Source organism: Eumetopias jubatus, unplaced genomic scaffold, assembly GCF_037043125.1.
Source record: "Eumetopias jubatus isolate StellerSeaLion01/CBP00866 unplaced genomic scaffold, mEumJub1_p1.0 scaffold_14, whole genome shotgun sequence".
NCBI classification, from domain to species: Eukaryota; Metazoa; Chordata; class Mammalia; order Carnivora; family Otariidae; genus Eumetopias; species Eumetopias jubatus.
The window spans coordinates 23,861,536-23,878,785 of record NW_028274820.1 but is presented as its reverse complement, the minus strand read 5'-3'; the positions used below and the strand labels follow the sequence as shown (position 1 = coordinate 23,878,785).

At 38.4% G+C, this 17,250-nt stretch overlaps 1 protein-coding gene across 1 annotated transcript in view; it reads right to left on the bottom strand.

Moving 5' to 3' along the window:
- Positions 1-17,242, bottom strand: part of RSBN1L (round spermatid basic protein 1 like) — a 66,894-nt gene extending 49,652 nt beyond the window's left edge. Inside the window, exon 1 of the mRNA XM_028117872.2 lies at positions 16,631-17,242. Within this exon, the coding sequence (XP_027973673.2) occupies positions 16,631-17,210 (580 nt within the window). The 5' untranslated portion in view covers positions 17,211-17,242. The remainder of the gene's footprint in view (positions 1-16,630) is intronic.
- Between the last annotated feature and the right edge of the window lie 8 nt (positions 17,243-17,250).

Genomic DNA, 17,250 nt, shown 5'->3' with positions numbered 1-17,250 from the left:
ACAGTAATGCAAAAAATGTTTCTGCCTGAACATATTATGAGGAAGTTCAAATTATAGGCAGGTTGCTCTAACATATTGAGACCAAAAAAAACAAAGAAGAGAATGTTGAAAATGATGTAGTTTAAGACGGCTGCGTATTAAGAAATTCTAAACATACTATAATACGTTGGAAATAACTCAGGCTTTGTAATTAGACATACTTAATTTCCAGCTGCTCCTGCCACCAACCGACATAAAACAAATTACTTAACTATGCTGTGCCTCAGCATTCTCATCTGTCAGAGATGGTAGCACTTATCTTTTAGATTTTTATGAGGATTAAAGGCAACATATGCATTATTTCCATCCAACACTATGCCCAGTATATATCACAGGCACTTAACAAAGGTAGCTAGCATTTTATTAAATATAAATTAAGAAAGCATCTAGTAACACACATAGAGTGACAAAACAGTATAGTAATAGTCATCACAAAAACACAGAATCACTAAAAGGAAAACAAAATATAAATATATATACACCTACATGAAAGCCAAGCCAGGCGTAACACGCAATAGTGTGTTACTGGGCTCCCTCTCCTACCATAATCAAAAATTTCAGGTCAGGCTTACTTCACTGACCTACCACGAAAGATCTGCCTCCAAAACAGAGGTACAATTAGTTTTTCTCCTTTCAAAATACTGTAAAAGCAAGATATAAAAGTACTGAGGCACTCTACTTGGTATCCAGATCACAGACGTAAATCACTCTAGTCACTGAACTTTATACTATAGCTGTCATATAAAATGTGATTCACACACAAACTGGGGCATTCTAGGCCTCTAAAGTCAACATTATACAATTACATTATTTAATTACAATTATACTCTATAATGCAAACAGTAAGTCAGTTTGTAGTTAATGATAACAGCATATATGGGAACCACTGCTCTTATTATATACCCTTTATGTTTTTCATGCAACCAATTAAAGTTCTAAATTTTAAAAAAGTTATGTATTTAGTTAATATCATTAAATAATGCTACTATAGGTGCTTTATCTATTTTCAATTTAGAATGTACTCTAAGTGAAATTTCACAAAACAAATATACCTATTATGTAATGCATTACAAATTTTTATTTTAATTTATTTAATATATTAAAATCTGTAATACATTACAAATATTAATGCCCTAATATATGTACAGGGAGGAAATGATTCAGACTTCTAAAGCTAGGTTGTAAGAAGCCTTGCTGTTTCCACTCAGGTCTCTTGGAGTCCTGAGCTGCCATGTAAGAAATCCAACTATCCTGATGAGAGCATGTGGAAAGGCCCGAAGATGACACAGAGAGAGAGGGGCTCAGCTTAGCATCTAGTTATCAGAGGGATGAGAAAACATCCAAGCGAGTAAAGCCATCTTGGGACCTACGAAACAAGACCAGCCACAACTGACCACCCCTGAGCAACCCCAGTCAACCCCACATGAAGTAAAATCACCTAGTCAATTCTGCTGGAATTTCTGACCCATAAAATCACCAAATATAATAAAATGGTTCTATTTTATGCCACCAAGTTTTAAGTTTGTTACACAGCAAAAGATAATATATCCTTCATAAAGTCTTAGAGTCAGTGAAGAAGTTGTTTGGGATAAGTTACGTATGTACAAAACTGCACTGACTTCAGGTCAATGTTAAAACAGAAATTTGTCTTATAAAACACACTGATATTTAAAAATCAAAAGTGAAGGACTAGAGGGGTGTCTGGGTGGCTCAGTGGGTTAAGCATCTGCCTTCGGCTCAGGTCATGAGCCCAGGGTCCTGGGATCGAGCCCCGCATCGGGCTCCCTGCTCAGCGGGAGCCTACTTTTTTCTCTCTCCCACTCCCCCTGCTTGTGCTCTCTCTGTCAAATAAATAAATACAATCTTTAAAAAAAAAAAAGTGAAGGGCTAGAATAAAGATGCTTAGCAATATATAATGTCAGATCTATAATCAAACATCTCGGAATTATTTTCTTCCTTAAGCTTCTATGGCATTGCATCGTTGTTTTCCTATCTAGTTCCATGAATGTTACACTTCAAATAATGCTCTCTACCTAGAATTCCTTCATTTCTTTTTTTTTTTTTAAATTTTACTTCTTTACTTGACACACACACACACATATACACACACACACAAAGTATGCACAAGCAGGGGGAGCGGCAGAGGGCGAAGCAGGCTCCCCACTGAGCAAGGAGCCCGATGACCTAAGCCAAAGGCAGACACTTAACTGACTGAGCCACCCAGGCATCCCAATTCTTTCATTTCTTTACTGATATCCTACCACACTGTCCTTCAAAGGTTCTCTCAAATATCCCCTCCTCCCTCCTACATTCCTTCTCCCTTTCTTAATATCTGCCTACACCCATTTCCACTAGTACCAACACTACTTTCCATCTGTCTTGTGGTATTTAACTTATAGCATTAAATATTATAATTACTTTTTCTGGTATACTGCTAGATTGCTTAAGGTGCTTGAAGGCAGAAGCTTTATGTTGATTTTGTCATTTTTACTAAAACCTACCAGGACACCTAAGCACTAAAAGTGTTTGTCAAGTTGAATAGTTATACTCTGCTAACAGAGATCTCAGATTTCAAAGACAAACACAATGTTTGAAGTACCACAAAGAAATCATTTCCTGAATATTACAAAGTACCTTATTGTGATTCAATCTGTTCCTTAGGGCCCCTGGTTGGCTCAGTCAGTACAGCATGTGACCCTCAATCTCAGGGTCATTAGTTCAAGCCCCACATTGGGCACAGAGCCTACTTAAAACAAAAACAAAACAAAAACCTGTTCCTGATTATGAAGAACTGATAACCTTTCAATACTATATACTTACATACCCAATTATCAAGTATATGTAGAAACAACAAAAGCTTTCTTATATACCAGTAACAATCTGGAAAAAACTCCCCAAAATGAACAAAATATCAGAAGAAAACTCATAATCTGTATTAAGTATCAACAGATTTTATGGAGATATAAAAGAATATGAGTAGGTAAAGACATACATGTAGCTTGTAAGTATAAAGAAAATTCTGTAATTACAATCTGCCCCTACTTTAATCAATAAATTTAATGAAAACCCCTAGGTGATTGGGGTTGGGGGGGAGAGAGTGGACTTCACAAAATAATTTCCAACTTAATCAATAAGGAAAAATTAAGGGAACTCTGATCCAAACCTCAAATACAAAAATTTTCAAAATGCACTACAGTCCTGAAGGTAAAACCTAAAACTATGACGTATCAAAAAGAAAATATAGGAGAAAACCTGTGTGACCCTGGGTTAGGCAAAGCTCTCTTGGTTAAGACACAAAAACCACGAACCATAAAAGAAAGAAATTATGAAGTAGACTTCACCAAAATTAAATTTTTCTGCTCTGAAAAAGTGTGAAGGACAATATTAAGGGAATGCAAAGCCACAGAATGGGAGAATACATTTGTGAAATACATATCTGATAAAGAACTTGTACACAGAATATGTAAAGAATGATTACAATTTGAAAATAAAAATAACATATAATCTGAACAGACACTTCACCAAGGAAGAGACAGGGATAGAAAATAAGGACATAAAATGATGCTGAACATCAGAAGTCGTTAGGGAACTGCAAATTAAAACCATAATGAAATACTACTACATATCCACTAGGATGACTAAGATTTAATAGACTATAACAATATCAAGGGCTGGTGGGAATGAAGAAAGTACAGCCACTTTAGAAAAGTATGGAAGTTTCTTATGAAGTTAAGCATAAATTTAACCATACAACCCAGTGATTCCACTTCTAGATATTTGCTCAAGAGAATGAAAGCATATGTCCACCACAAGATTTGTCTATGAATGACTGTAGCGGGCTTATTCATCACCATCAAAAACAAGAAACAATCCAAATGTCCACCAACTGGAAAATGAAAAAACAAACTGTGGTATCTCTATGCAATGAACTACTACTCGGAAATAAAAGGAATAAATTGATTAATGCGCAACACTGATGAATCTCAAAAGCAACACGCTAAGTGAAAGAAGCCAAACATAAAAAAGACAGTGTAAGATTCAACTTATATAACATTCTGGAAAAGGCAAAACTATTGGGACAAAAGACAAATCACCCCCGGGACTGGAGGTATGAGCAATGAGTGGCAAAAGGGAACATTTTGAGGTGATAGAAAATACCATGACTGTGTTGGTGGCTGCAATGTACACTTACTAAAACTCATAGACCTATATACCTTAAAGGGGTAAATTTTATCTTTATGTAAATTATGCCTCAATAAGCCTGATATTTTAAAAGGCCAAGAAAATTCTGAAAAAGAGTATGGAAGCAGGGGGTCCTTGCCCTATAGATATTAAAATCTACTCTAAAGATACAGTAAAGATGAGAGTGTTACTTGAGCAGAAATGAACTGATAAATGTAAAGAATTGGGAATCTAAAAATAGACCCAAGGGGGCACCGGGCACTCAATCTGTAGAGCATGCAACTCTTGATCTTGGGGTTGTGATTTCCAGCCCCACAGTGGGTGCAGAGATTACTTAGAAATAAAAAAAAAAAATCTATAAATAAACAAATAAAATCTTTTTGAAAGATTTAGAAAAATAAAAATAGATCCAAGCACACATGATTTTAGTACAGGATAAAAACTGGCATTCCACATCTGAGTGCAAAGAACGACCTATTCAATATAAATGGTGTTAAAATGGTATTAAAAACTATCTGATTGCTGGAACAAAATTAATCTTAATTCCTATCTAATTTTATGTCTAAATAAATTACAAATAGGATTTCCATTTATAATGCCCTTATGGGTTTTGTAAATACATGCAGATTAAAAACAAAATTTCCGGGGCACCTGGGTGGGTCAGTCGTTAAGTGTCTGCCTTCGGCTCAGGTCATGATCCCAGGGTCCTGGGATGGAGCCCTGAATCGGGCTCTCTGCTCAGCGGGAAGCCCGCTTCTCCCTCTCCCACTCCCCTGCTTGTGTTCTTTCTCTTGCTGTCTCTCTGTCAAATAAATAATAAAATCTTTAAAAAAAATAAAAAAATTTCCTCTTTGAATAATGTAGTGATAAGCTTTATTTTTTTGAGATTAGAGTGTACAAAATGGCAATTCGGATAACTCAAATGAGTCAAACATAATACAATTAGTATTATCAACACAGTGACTTTCCTTTCTAGTTCTCATGCCATTAATACTGGCCTCTTGTGCTCACTTGACAATTTAACCACTGTCTGTGAGCTGCTGATCAACTTCTCATCCCATTATCACTTTTCTGCTGTTCTTACTTTGAAATACCTGCCAAAAATTTTCCTGAAAAACAACCAGATATCTCTTCTCAGCAGGCAGAAAGGGAAGAAATGCAGTACAACTCGTTCACTTCCCAAATAGTTATTGCCTACCCAGAGGTACCCTGACCTGAAACAAGATAACCACAGCCCCCAGATTTCACAGGCTGTGTGTCTAGTGAAGAAGACAACTAAATAAGTGATTAAAATGAAGTGAAGAAAGTCAGGAAGGAAGAAGTGCAAGGTGACACGGGAAGAGAAAACAAGGGGACCTAACCTAGTCTAGGGAATAATAAAGGCCTCCCTTTCAAGTGGAGTCCTAAAAGATGAGTAGACATTAGCTAGGTGTAGTAGAACTGTGGAACGAGGGATAACGCGTAGACAAAGTTCTAGGCAACAAGAAGCACTGAGGAGAAGTTAAAGCGTTAAACAAGAGCCTTTTAGGAATTTGAACATCATCTCATAAACAGAAAAGTGACAGAACCAAATGTGTTCAGATCTCTAGCTATCACTTAGGCTATAGGACGAAAAATGAATTGAAAGATCACAGATTTGAAGTAGGGAGCCCAATAAGGAGGCAGTTATACAATAATCTAGGCTAGAGATAATGGTAACGAACTAAGACTAGTAGAAAGGACAGTGAAAGGAGATAGATATAAAAGATGGTGATTAGAACTAACAAGATTTGGCTACAGGATGGATGAAGGTAAAGTGTAGAATCCAGTTTTCAAGCTTGAGCCACTAGATACAAATGACACTGAGATAAGGAACACACACAGCAGGACAAATTTGAGTAAGGAAAGCTGAGTTTTGAACATAATAATTTTACAGTTCTGTGGAACATCTAATAGTGACTATGTCAAAGATGGATCTAAAACTCCAAACTAAGCTAAGATTTGGGGAGTGCTAACAATAGACACTAGAAAACCAACAGGGTGATTAGCAAAGCCAGAGAGAAGAGTACTGTAAAAGGGTCCCAAACTAAACTAAATGCTGAAATAGCAGCAGCAGAGATAAGGCCAATGATGAGGGAGGCCAGGAGAGGGAGGACAAATGAAAGGTAAATTGTTAGACCAGAGTAAAGGTTAAGGAATCATGCCTAATCTTGATTTTTTTGAGACCCTTTTAAAGGCTGTTAACAGCTGGCTACCTAAAAACTAAGAGAGGATCTGAGATTATTTCCTCCTCACACAAAAAGCAATCACTGTTGTCTGCCACCATGAGACTTTTACAAGGGTCCCCTCCACGTATGCAGTACTGAAGCACACGCACACTAACAGAATCTCCTATACATAGAACAACATTTTAAAACTTTATATATTGACTCACCACTAATTTGAGCTGCATCTGATAAGAAAACTCTAATATAAGGCACTTGCCTGTATCTCAAACTCATATCCATCTTTTCCAACTAGTTCTGCAGGCCCACCAACATTTTTTCAATGATACTCTTACTCCCTCCAACTTAAACCATAAAATTAAATATATAAACCCTCCTCTTTTGCTACATATTTGATAATCATGAAACCAGATCACACATTCCCTCTCAAAATCTTTTCCTTTTCATCTCCAGGAGTACCTCATTTTACCACTAAAATCACTCCATTTTACTACTACAGTAGTCTCCAATATCCCTGTCTCTATTTTTTCTCTCAGCCAATTCATCCTATACAATGCTAACAAATTAGTATTCCTTAAATACCAATTTGAATAAATTATCACTCTATTAAAACAAACAAACAAACTGTGCCTTGCTGTTGCCCACAGTACGAAGTCTTAACTCCCTAGCCTGGCAAATAGAAAACATATTGTGGCAAACTTTCAACTGGCATGAGGTGCTATTTCCCAACTTTGTACAAAATCACCAATCCCAGCTGAATGGTTCTATTCACAGACCACTGAACATGGCATGCACACTCCGGTCTCCATGGTCTTGCTCACACCATTTCCCCTAACAAGCCTGTCTCCAACATCTCCACTTTCCTAAGTCCCACTTTTCCTTCAAAGTCTGGTTCATTTATTTGGCAAACTAGCTCACAATGTAAGGTACAATTCTGGATGAAGGAGATTTAAAAACATTAACACAATTTGCACAATAGTGTAGAGCTAGAGCTCTTAAGTCAAACTACATAATGATCTAAAATTTAGATTGAATACTTATTTAATATCCTTGGGCAAGTTACTTAAATTTTCTAAGCTTTCATTCAGCACTTATAAAAGGCTAATATCTAACTGAACTTTAAAGAAGTTGTGAAAATTAAATAAAAATACATATAAAGTGGCAAGTACAGTTCTATGTGTTAATTATTGTTATTGTTGTTGTTATTATTGTTTCTGTCCTCAAGAAGCTTATATTCTAGTTCAAGTTGCACCCAAGTACTCACTGCATCAGCTTTTGGTCCAACTCAAGAAAGCCTGACAGAATTTACTAATCGTGATATTTTCATCATCCTCAAAGGAGAAAAGTGAAAAATGGTGACTATATACTCCCTTAAGATATAAAGTTCATCAGTAATTCAGCCAGAAAATGAATCCCCTAGGACACTGGCTTTCCAGAATATTGTTCCACATGTCAAACCACTGAAAGTGGTTCTGAATAAATAATATCTAAAGGAAATGTAAACCCTTTCTATAAAAAAACTAACAAGAGTAGCCACTTAAGTTTGTAGTGCAGAGGCGCCTGGGTGGCTCAGTTGGTTAAGCGACTGCCTTCGGCTCAGGTCATGATCCTGGAGTCCCGGGATCGAGTCCCGCATCGGGCTCCCTGCTCAGCGGGGAGTCTGCTTCTCCCTCTGACCCTCTTCCCTCTCGTGCTCTCTACCTCTCATTCTCTCTCTCAAATAAATAAATAAAATCTTAAAAAAAAAGTTTGTAGTGCAAAGAGAACAGATAAAATTAATTTCTTAATAAAAAGTATTTTTTTCTTCAAATCAATTACTGAGTACAAGGCAAAGATCATAAAATGATGACTAAAATGATGCCTGCTCTGAAGGAATTGATATAATCTATTTAAATGGGAATTCATATAGGTATAGTTAGTTTATATTAGTCAACAGAGGACATTATGTAATAGAAATTATAATTTTGAAATATATATAGTATTTAACACACTATACTAATTCATATTTACTACATTAAAAAAACTGGTAGGACTTCTTATTTTTGGCCCATGTTACCAATATTATAACAGGTCATCAATTGTAACTGACTACGCTCAATCTTTAACGAAAAGCATTCTGCAAGTAGCTTTCCAAAATTCAAACTGTGATGAATTCAGAATTCAAGAAAAGTGTTTACCATAAGACTCTAGTCTTATTACTTATTTACTTTGGTACCCAAAATCAAAATACACTGCCAAATTTTAATCTAAATACAAGAGTAGCAAATTATTTTGAATTCCCCATTCCCAAATCCAATTCCTTTTTTATTTAGAAATAGTTTGGCATCATTCTTTAAGCCCCAACAGAATGGGTGACACAGGCAAAAATCATTAATTGATACTGAAGCCATTAGGTAAAAAATTGCTGGGAAATTGGATATTACAAATCACCGACACAGATTACAAACTAAATGCAAATAGAAAAATGAACTAGTATACTGGGGATAATGGTCACCTCAACCAATTTACTAATGGCACAATCTTAATATTATACGCCTCCTGATGGGATGTAATATGAAGCACACCTATGAAATATTCTTACCAAAACTATTTAATCTGGATTAATCAGCCTTGATCTTGATACCTAACCTACAGTTTGTAATAAATACAAAGAATCAAGCTAAATACCACAACATGGATGTAGAGATTACTTAAAAATAAAAGCTTTAGGGGCGCCTGGGTGGTTCAGTCTTTAAGCGGCTGCCTCAGGCTCAGGTCATGATCTCAGGGTCCGGGGATCCAGCCCCATTGTTGGGCTTCCTGCTCAGCAAGGAGTCTGCTTCTCTCTCTCCCTCTCCCCGTCTGCCCTTCCCCCTGCTCGTGCTCGCTCTCTCAGGCTCTCTTTCTCTCAGATAAATAAAATCTTTAAAAGAAATAAAATAAAAAATAAAATCGGGGCGCTTGGGTGGCTCAGTCGTTAAGCGTCTGCCTTCGGCTCAGGTCACGGTCCCAGGGTCCTGGGATCGAGCCCCACGTCGGGCTCCCTGCTCAGCGGGAAGCCTGCTTCTCCCTCTCCCACTCCCCCTTCTTGTGCTCTCTCTCTCTCTCTCTCTCTCGCTGTGTGTGTCTCTCTCTGTCAAAATAAATAAAATCTTTAAAATAAATAAATAAGTAAAATCTTTAAAAATATATATCACGATAAATGTTTAGAAATCATGAATATAAAAGAATCTACAAGGTAACAGGTATATTAAACTAATATCTTCAAAAAGTCAATGTCATATGAAGAAAAAAGTAAGTGGAACAGTTCCAGATTAAAATAAACAGACAAGGACGCCTGGGTGGCTCAGTTGGTTAAGCGACTGCCTCTGGCTCAGGTCATAATCTCAGGGTCTTGGGACTGAGTCCTGCATCAGGCTCCCTGCTCAGCGGGAAGCCTGCTTCTCCCTTCTCCCTCTCCCACTACCCCAGCTTGTGTTCCCTCTCTCGCTGTGTCTCTCCCTGTCAAATAAATAAAATCTTTAAAAAAAATAAAATAAGACATAAAAAGAAAAAAAGAAAATATCACTCAAGAAATGGCATTATAAAAATAAATAAATAAACATGTAGTGTTTGGGATACAATGGGGAAATTGGGGGTTACTGGAAGACTAAATAGGCATTGGCTATATGATTATTTTCTTAAATGTTTGATTTTTTTTTAAGATTTAATTTATTTATTTGGCAGAGAGAGACACAGTGAGAGCAGGAACACAAGCAGGGGTAGTGGGAGAGGGAGAAGCAGGCTCCCACTGAGCAGGGAGCCCGATATGGGGCTCGATCCCAGGACCCTGGGATCATGACCTGAGACGAAGGCAGACACTTAACAACTGAGCCACCCAGGCGCCCCTTCTTAAATATTTTAAAGTTACTGTAATTATCTACTTTTAGAAGATGAAGGCCGAAATACTTAAGAATGAAGTATCATGATTTTACAGTTTACTTTCAAATGATTTACTTTCAAGTGATTCATTGCATATATAAGATAAAATATTAACAGCTGTTGAATCTAGGAGGAAAATCTACATAAGACCATTGTATTAGTCTTTCAGCTTTTCTGTGTGCTTAAAATTTTTTATAATAAAAAGTTAGGAAAAAAGAAATAACTTGGAAAAAGTTTTAAAGTTCATCTTCACTTTCTCCTTCCTGTTTATCACAGTCTAAAGGGAAAAAATTAAGTTAACTGTGGCGTTGTGTAGTTAGGCTCACACTCTTGCAGAGATGGGGTTGATCCAAATTCTTTACACATTAGCTATGCAACTCTGAGCGAGCTAAGAAAAACTCAGAGTTTTAATCTAAAAATACTGAGATAATACCATGGCATATGACAAGCACTCAACAAATGCCTTTTCTTTCTCCCACCAAATCCCCAAATTTTATTTCCTAAGCTATCATGGCTGACCGCACACTGACTTCACAAGTATCGGCTCCAAATAAATGTTACTGGGAGTTTTTTGTCTCCTTACTTAGATTTACTTTTCTGATACTAAATAGTTAACCCAACCCTTGGGCACAGTTCGTGGGAATGTAAAATGGTGCAACTGCTATGGAAAACAGTATGGCAGTTCCTTAAATTAAGATTACCATATGATCCAGCAGTTCTACTTCAGGGCATATATCCAAAAGAACTGAAAGCAGGGACTCAAACAGCTATCTGTTCATCCATGTTCATAGCAGCATTATTCATAATAGCCAAAAGGGATGAATGTACAAACAAAATGTGGTATATACATATAATGGAATATTATTCAGCCTTAAAAGGAAATTCTGACACATGCTGCAACACACACACACACACACATATATATAGAGAGAGAGAGAGAGAGGTAGAGAGAGTGAGTATGTGTAAGTGTGTGTATGGGAGGGGTGGGGGTTGATTCTGACCTCTTGCATCTTTTACCATCTCTAATTTCTAAGCCATTCTCGGGGTACTGCAAAGTAAATAGGATTGTTTGGCACTATCTCTGTGGGGACTTACACTAACCTTCTATTATGCTCGCTCAGCCCCTCCCCCATTCACCGCCCCCCCACAAGAATGAGGTATGATCTCCAGCAAAACTGAATCAGAATGGCTCCAAACTCAGGCGCATCCCACACAGAAAAAGGGAGAAGTGAAATGCTGGTGTGAAAGCAGGGAGACTAAGTGAAAATTTAGAAACTGAATGGTGAAACTTACAGCCTTCTTCCTCCACCAAGCACTACAGCCCCGCCATCTAAACTCATTACGTCTGCCAATCCCCTCCTCTCCATTATTCCAGTTACACAGACAGAAAAATGAAGGACCTTTATCTGAAGAAACTGAAAACCCTCTTACCCACTACCCAGAGAAAAGAAGTAAAGATAAGTACCGGCTGGCTCAGTCGGTACAACATGCGATTCTTGATCTTGGGGTTGTAAGTTCGAGCCCCACGTCGGGTACAGAGATTACTTAAAAATAAAACTTAAAAAAAAAAGGGTGCCTGGATGGCTCAGATGGTTAAGCATCTGCCTTCGGCTCAGGTCATGATCCCAGGGTCCTGGGATCGAGTCCCGCATCGGGCTCCCTGCTCCTTGGGAGCCTGCTTCTCCCTCTGCCTCTCTCTCTGTCTCTCATGAATAAATAAAATCTTAAAAAAAAAATTTTAAAAAAAAGGTAAAACATGGGAGTTTACTAGTCACTAAGCCATGCTCATGCATGCCCAGTGAGCTTTCAATCAGTTTTGAACATTCCTTGAATATGAAGGAACTGCTAAGGATCACACAAATCTGAAGAAAGCCTCCAACAAGACCAAAATCAATGACAAAAAAAAAGTTTTAGAAGAACCAAAAACAATGCAAGAAACAAAGAAACTATAATTAATATCCTTAAAGAGGTAACAGAAGATGCTGCACCCATGAAAAAAGAACAAGATGCTACAATACAGGAACTAAGAACAAGAGCTCATAAAATAATTGTTTTAAAAGAGAGTTAAAATTTAAAAATTCAATAAAAGGGTTGAAATTTCCCAGATTGTGGAAAAAAGACAATTTTTTTGGAGATCAAATTTCTCAACACCAACACTGGAAGCCAGGCAATATGGGAACACCTCCAAACTTTTGAGGGAAAATGATTTCCAATATAGAAATCTCTCAACAGCCAAACAGTCTAGCATGAGGGTAAAAATAAATTAAAAAAAAAAATTTCCAATGCACACTTTCACAGTAATAGTAGAGGAAACCAAAATGAAGGAATAAACCAAAGGAAGGCATAGGGTCCAGAAAACAGGGACTCAGCGAAAGTGAAAGAAATTCTCAGAATGTCAGCTAAGGGAAGTCCCAGATGACAGCTTTGCAGCAGGCCTAAAGAGAAAACAATCCAGACTAAAGCAGGAAGAAAGACAGCTACAGAAGAGATGACTACAGGAACAAATAGAACTGATAAGTTTATCTGACAGATTTGATCATGTGGAAAATTGTACCGAGAAGCATTTTATGGAGCTGCTGGAGGGTACAGAAAGACTTTGCCAGACCAAACTAAGCACATGAAAAAACTAGGCATGAGAAACAAAAGGTTACAGAAGAAAATGAAATCATAGTAAACTATTTCAGCAGTGACAAATACTTGGTCATAATGATGAAACCTCTGAATATGAATTTAACCGAAAATTGTGGAATTAACATTAGAAAGATAGGGAAGAGTCTAGTTTGTGGAAAAATCCTCCAACATCTATCCCTTTAAATCACTGACATTTACATACCTTAAATTATTCACTTCTAACAGACTCTAACTATAGAGAACAAACCAATGGCACCTAGCGGGTGGGGGAATGGGTTAAATAGGTGATGGGGATTAAGGAATGCACTTGTGATGAGCACCTGGTGATGTATGGAATTATTGTATCACTGTATTGTACACCTGAAATGAATATAACACCGTATGCTAACTGGAATTAAAACAGAAACAAAAATAATTATTATTCAATTCTAAAAAAAAAGCCTCTATTTTCATTATTAAATTCTGTAACTATACTTTCAAGGCAAACATTCTGTGAAATGCTCTGGTTTTATCTTGGGATACTTAACAGGATCATTCTAAGGAAAAAAATAAGTTAATAAATGCAAAGCAAAAACACTAACAAAAATGAGAAGAGCTATACAAGTTTTATTAGTTACTGCCGTCGTTAAGGCACTCTGTTATCCAATCATGTTTGTTCTGTTTGCTATAACATAATTCTAAATGTTGGATACATTCAGTACATGTCTACTCTTACCTTCCACATTTACCAATTCAAAAATTTATTCAATCTTACAGGAAAATGGGCTGTGAACTCTTTAGTAGATTACCTCTCTAACCACTAAATCTGGTTATTTTCTAGTTTTAAAAATCTAAAACGTTTTGCACATTTTCTTTTTATAAGAAATAAATTTAACTTTTACACGATGAGTCAGGCTATCATGGAAGTCAGCTACCGCACTATGACTAGATGACCTCACAGGTTTTTGGTGTGTAAGGCACCAACCCTTACGCTAAATGGACTTAGACTGCTACGCTTTTGTGATTCTGTTGTTTTATCACTCTTAACTTTCAAATCTGTCAATGATCCTTACTCTATCTGGACTGATCCACTTTTTAATTGTTATAAGGTTAAAAAACAAATCATCATGTTTCTGACTCAAATAACATTTACTAAATGGCTTGCCAAGCCTTTTCATACACAGTTTCATTTAATACAAGTAATTCCTGTTAGGACAGTAGCCAATGTAAAAATTTAGCAGTTCTCACTAAAGACTTAAAAAAAAAAAAAAAAACCTACTACCATACAGGAACTCAACTGGTTAATGGAGTTGGGAGCTAGATTTTTTGGATGTATGTTTGCCTTTTGAGGGAAGGATCTATTTTCTTTGCTTAGGTGTCTTTATAGCTCACTTCCTGTTCTGATTCAGCTTGTTCAATCAGCCAACTATGGGATAAATGGGGTCACTGAACTATCCTCTGTGCTATCCATGAACTATCCAACTTAGAGCAAAATTAGAAAGAGTTATATATTTAAAAAAACAGACATATCCACTAAGATTTTTTTTTTCTTTAAGAGAAGGCTAAGCCCAAGGTCGGGCTCGAACTCACTGACCTGCGATCAAGAGATGCATGCTACAGTGACTGAGGCAGCCAGATGCCCCAACCACTCACTAAGGCTCTTACATAAAGCCCAGAGAAATAGACTGTATTACAAGTTAGAATTTTCATATTTATAATTATGTTTATATTGAATGTATACAATTTTCTACTTTAATAACACTGTTGCTGAGGAATTTTCTTAATTGATTAAAACAGAACTTCAATTTAGTTAAAACTGAACTTTAGAAGGGTAATACTTCTTAAAATTTTCACCATTAATCATTAAGACACTGAAAAAAATCCTCGTTGATTTTTAGATTTTCTTCAGTAAAATAGCAGCATTTCTCTCAAAAAAATGAAAATCTTACAATGGTGTTCATATTTAGTCACTCCGAAGAAAAAAACCCTACAGAGGTCATGGAAAAACATGCTCCCCACATCCTAATGTAGAAGCTACCATTCCTCATATTAAGGCTTCATAAGATAATCTGTAGCCTTCGAAAGAAGGATTCTAAAGGTAATTTAAAAAACTGGAGAAATTTCTCTTTAACAGCCATTTCACAGTAAGAGCCATTTTTATGCTCCATATTTTAAGTTAGACTTGGGAAAGAATGCTTATTTATTTTCAGCCATTCCAATACCCTGACAATGTTATACCCCACATTCACTTCCTCAAAGAACTTAGAATACACTCTTTACACATCACAAATAAGACTAATACCAAGCTGCAAATGCACAGACTTTCAAGCACTTTTTACTTTTAAAGGTAAGCATTAAAACAAAATAGCTTTAAAATACTAACCACCTAAAATTCCAGACTAAAGGTCGTATAAGTTCCATCCTCAAAACCATTTTCCTAGAAGCAACACTCTCCAAAACCGAGAGAACTTTACCTTGTGCCAGAGTACCTGATGGCTATGCTTAGCTGTCCAAGCTTTTCTACAGGCAAAACAGCAGGGAAGAAGTAACCCTGCTACTACATACTCCTGTGCAGCATTTTAAAAAACTGTGAAAACAGCCATTCTAATTCAAACATATAGAGAATTATTCATGATTTAAGCTACAATTAGACCAGCAATACTAAAACTGCTTGACATGTCATTTTTCCTAAAAAACAAAAATACCTTCACAATACATTCTCAATGTACATTTATAATAAAGGTCACTATGTGCTTTAGGCTTTTGATCACATAAATATCTAATTTTCAACCACTCTCCATGTTGTACCACCATCAATTGTATATCAATAAATAAGCAGGTCCATCTATTTCAAATAAATACTTTCTGAATATTATACGGCTAGCCTACCTTTTAAAAGAAAATTGCCTTAGGCCTGTCTGAAAAGGACCCTTATGAATTTGTCATTTTCTGATGCTAAAACATTTGGCAGTCACTTGATCCGGCAAAAAAACGTCAACGCTCCTGATTTTATCATTTGCTGCAGGAAAAAAGAATATGGCTGAAAATTCTTTCTGAAGGGTGGTGGTATTCCAAATAGGACCACTCGAAACACTTGAGAATACTGAGCTGTGCGGAGGGTGCAGGGAGGATACCTTATGAAACAGCACACTTCGGGCCCTGCACACTACCTCATTTCCCTAATAGGGATGAAAAGCTCAGGCCTCTGGTGGCTTCCAGCTGACGCCAATGTTCTCCACACCCCTTTTTTTGACAGGATTTTCTGGCGTTGGAGTCTGTGTCACAAATAACGAATTCTGTGATCACGTCTAAACGGTCTTAATAATGAATCAAGCACCTTTTACAAGACCAAACCCTTCGCGATCCCATTCCCTCCCATCTCCCTCCGCAGCCCAGCACACCTAGGCGGGTACTCTACACCGAATTCTACAAATCTTGCAGTACATTAACTGGGAGATAGAAACAATATAAAAAATAAGAGTTTCGGCCATTCCCCTCGCTGCAACCGAAATTACAGGCTCCATTTCCTGTCCCCAAGGGGACTGCAAAGTCGCCTGCTGAGAACGGGACGCCTCCCGCCCCCTCCAGGCTGGCGCCCGCGGCCCCCGCGCTCCCCCTGCCCGGGCCCCGCGGGCGCGAAGAGGTGGCGGGGACCCGGGGCGCCCTCCCCTCCCCCTCCCAGCGTCGGCACCCACCTCGCGGCAGCGGCTTCACCTCCCCGTTTTCCTCCCGGGCGGCCCCGCCGGCCTCGCCTGCCCCGCCGAGGCCGTGCCTCCTCCTTTCCTTCTCTCGCTTCTCCTTAGGTCGGCGAGGCTTGGCGTTGGCCGAGGAGGCGGCGGCGGCGGGCAGCAAGAGATGGTGAGGCTGAGCGTGCAGCAGCGTAGGAGGGACCAGCAGTTTGCGCGGCACCGGCTGAGACGAGGAACTGGAGGCTGAGGAAGGGACCGCGGAGCCAGCGGAAAAAGAGAAACTGCTCCGAGCAGAGGACGGGGACGGGGCAGCAGACAGACCGGGAAAGCTCCAAGACGCGGGGCTGCCATAGCTCTGAGGCGAAGGTGCCGCCAGCGGCTGCAGCTGCCTGCTGTTCCCGCCGCTGCCCCCCTCTCCGTTCAGTCTCCGCGGCGCCTTCTTCTCCTCAGTCCGGACCTTCTTGGCCGACAGAGGACCCGGTGGGTCCCGGAAGGGGGGCTGCAATTTGCCAAACGGTTCTTTCTCCGAGACGGCGGCGGCGGCGGCGGCAGCGCCGCTGTGCACTGGGCTCGGCGGTTCCGCCATTTTGCGCTCCTGTTGTATTTACTCTCCTCCGCTCCCGGGC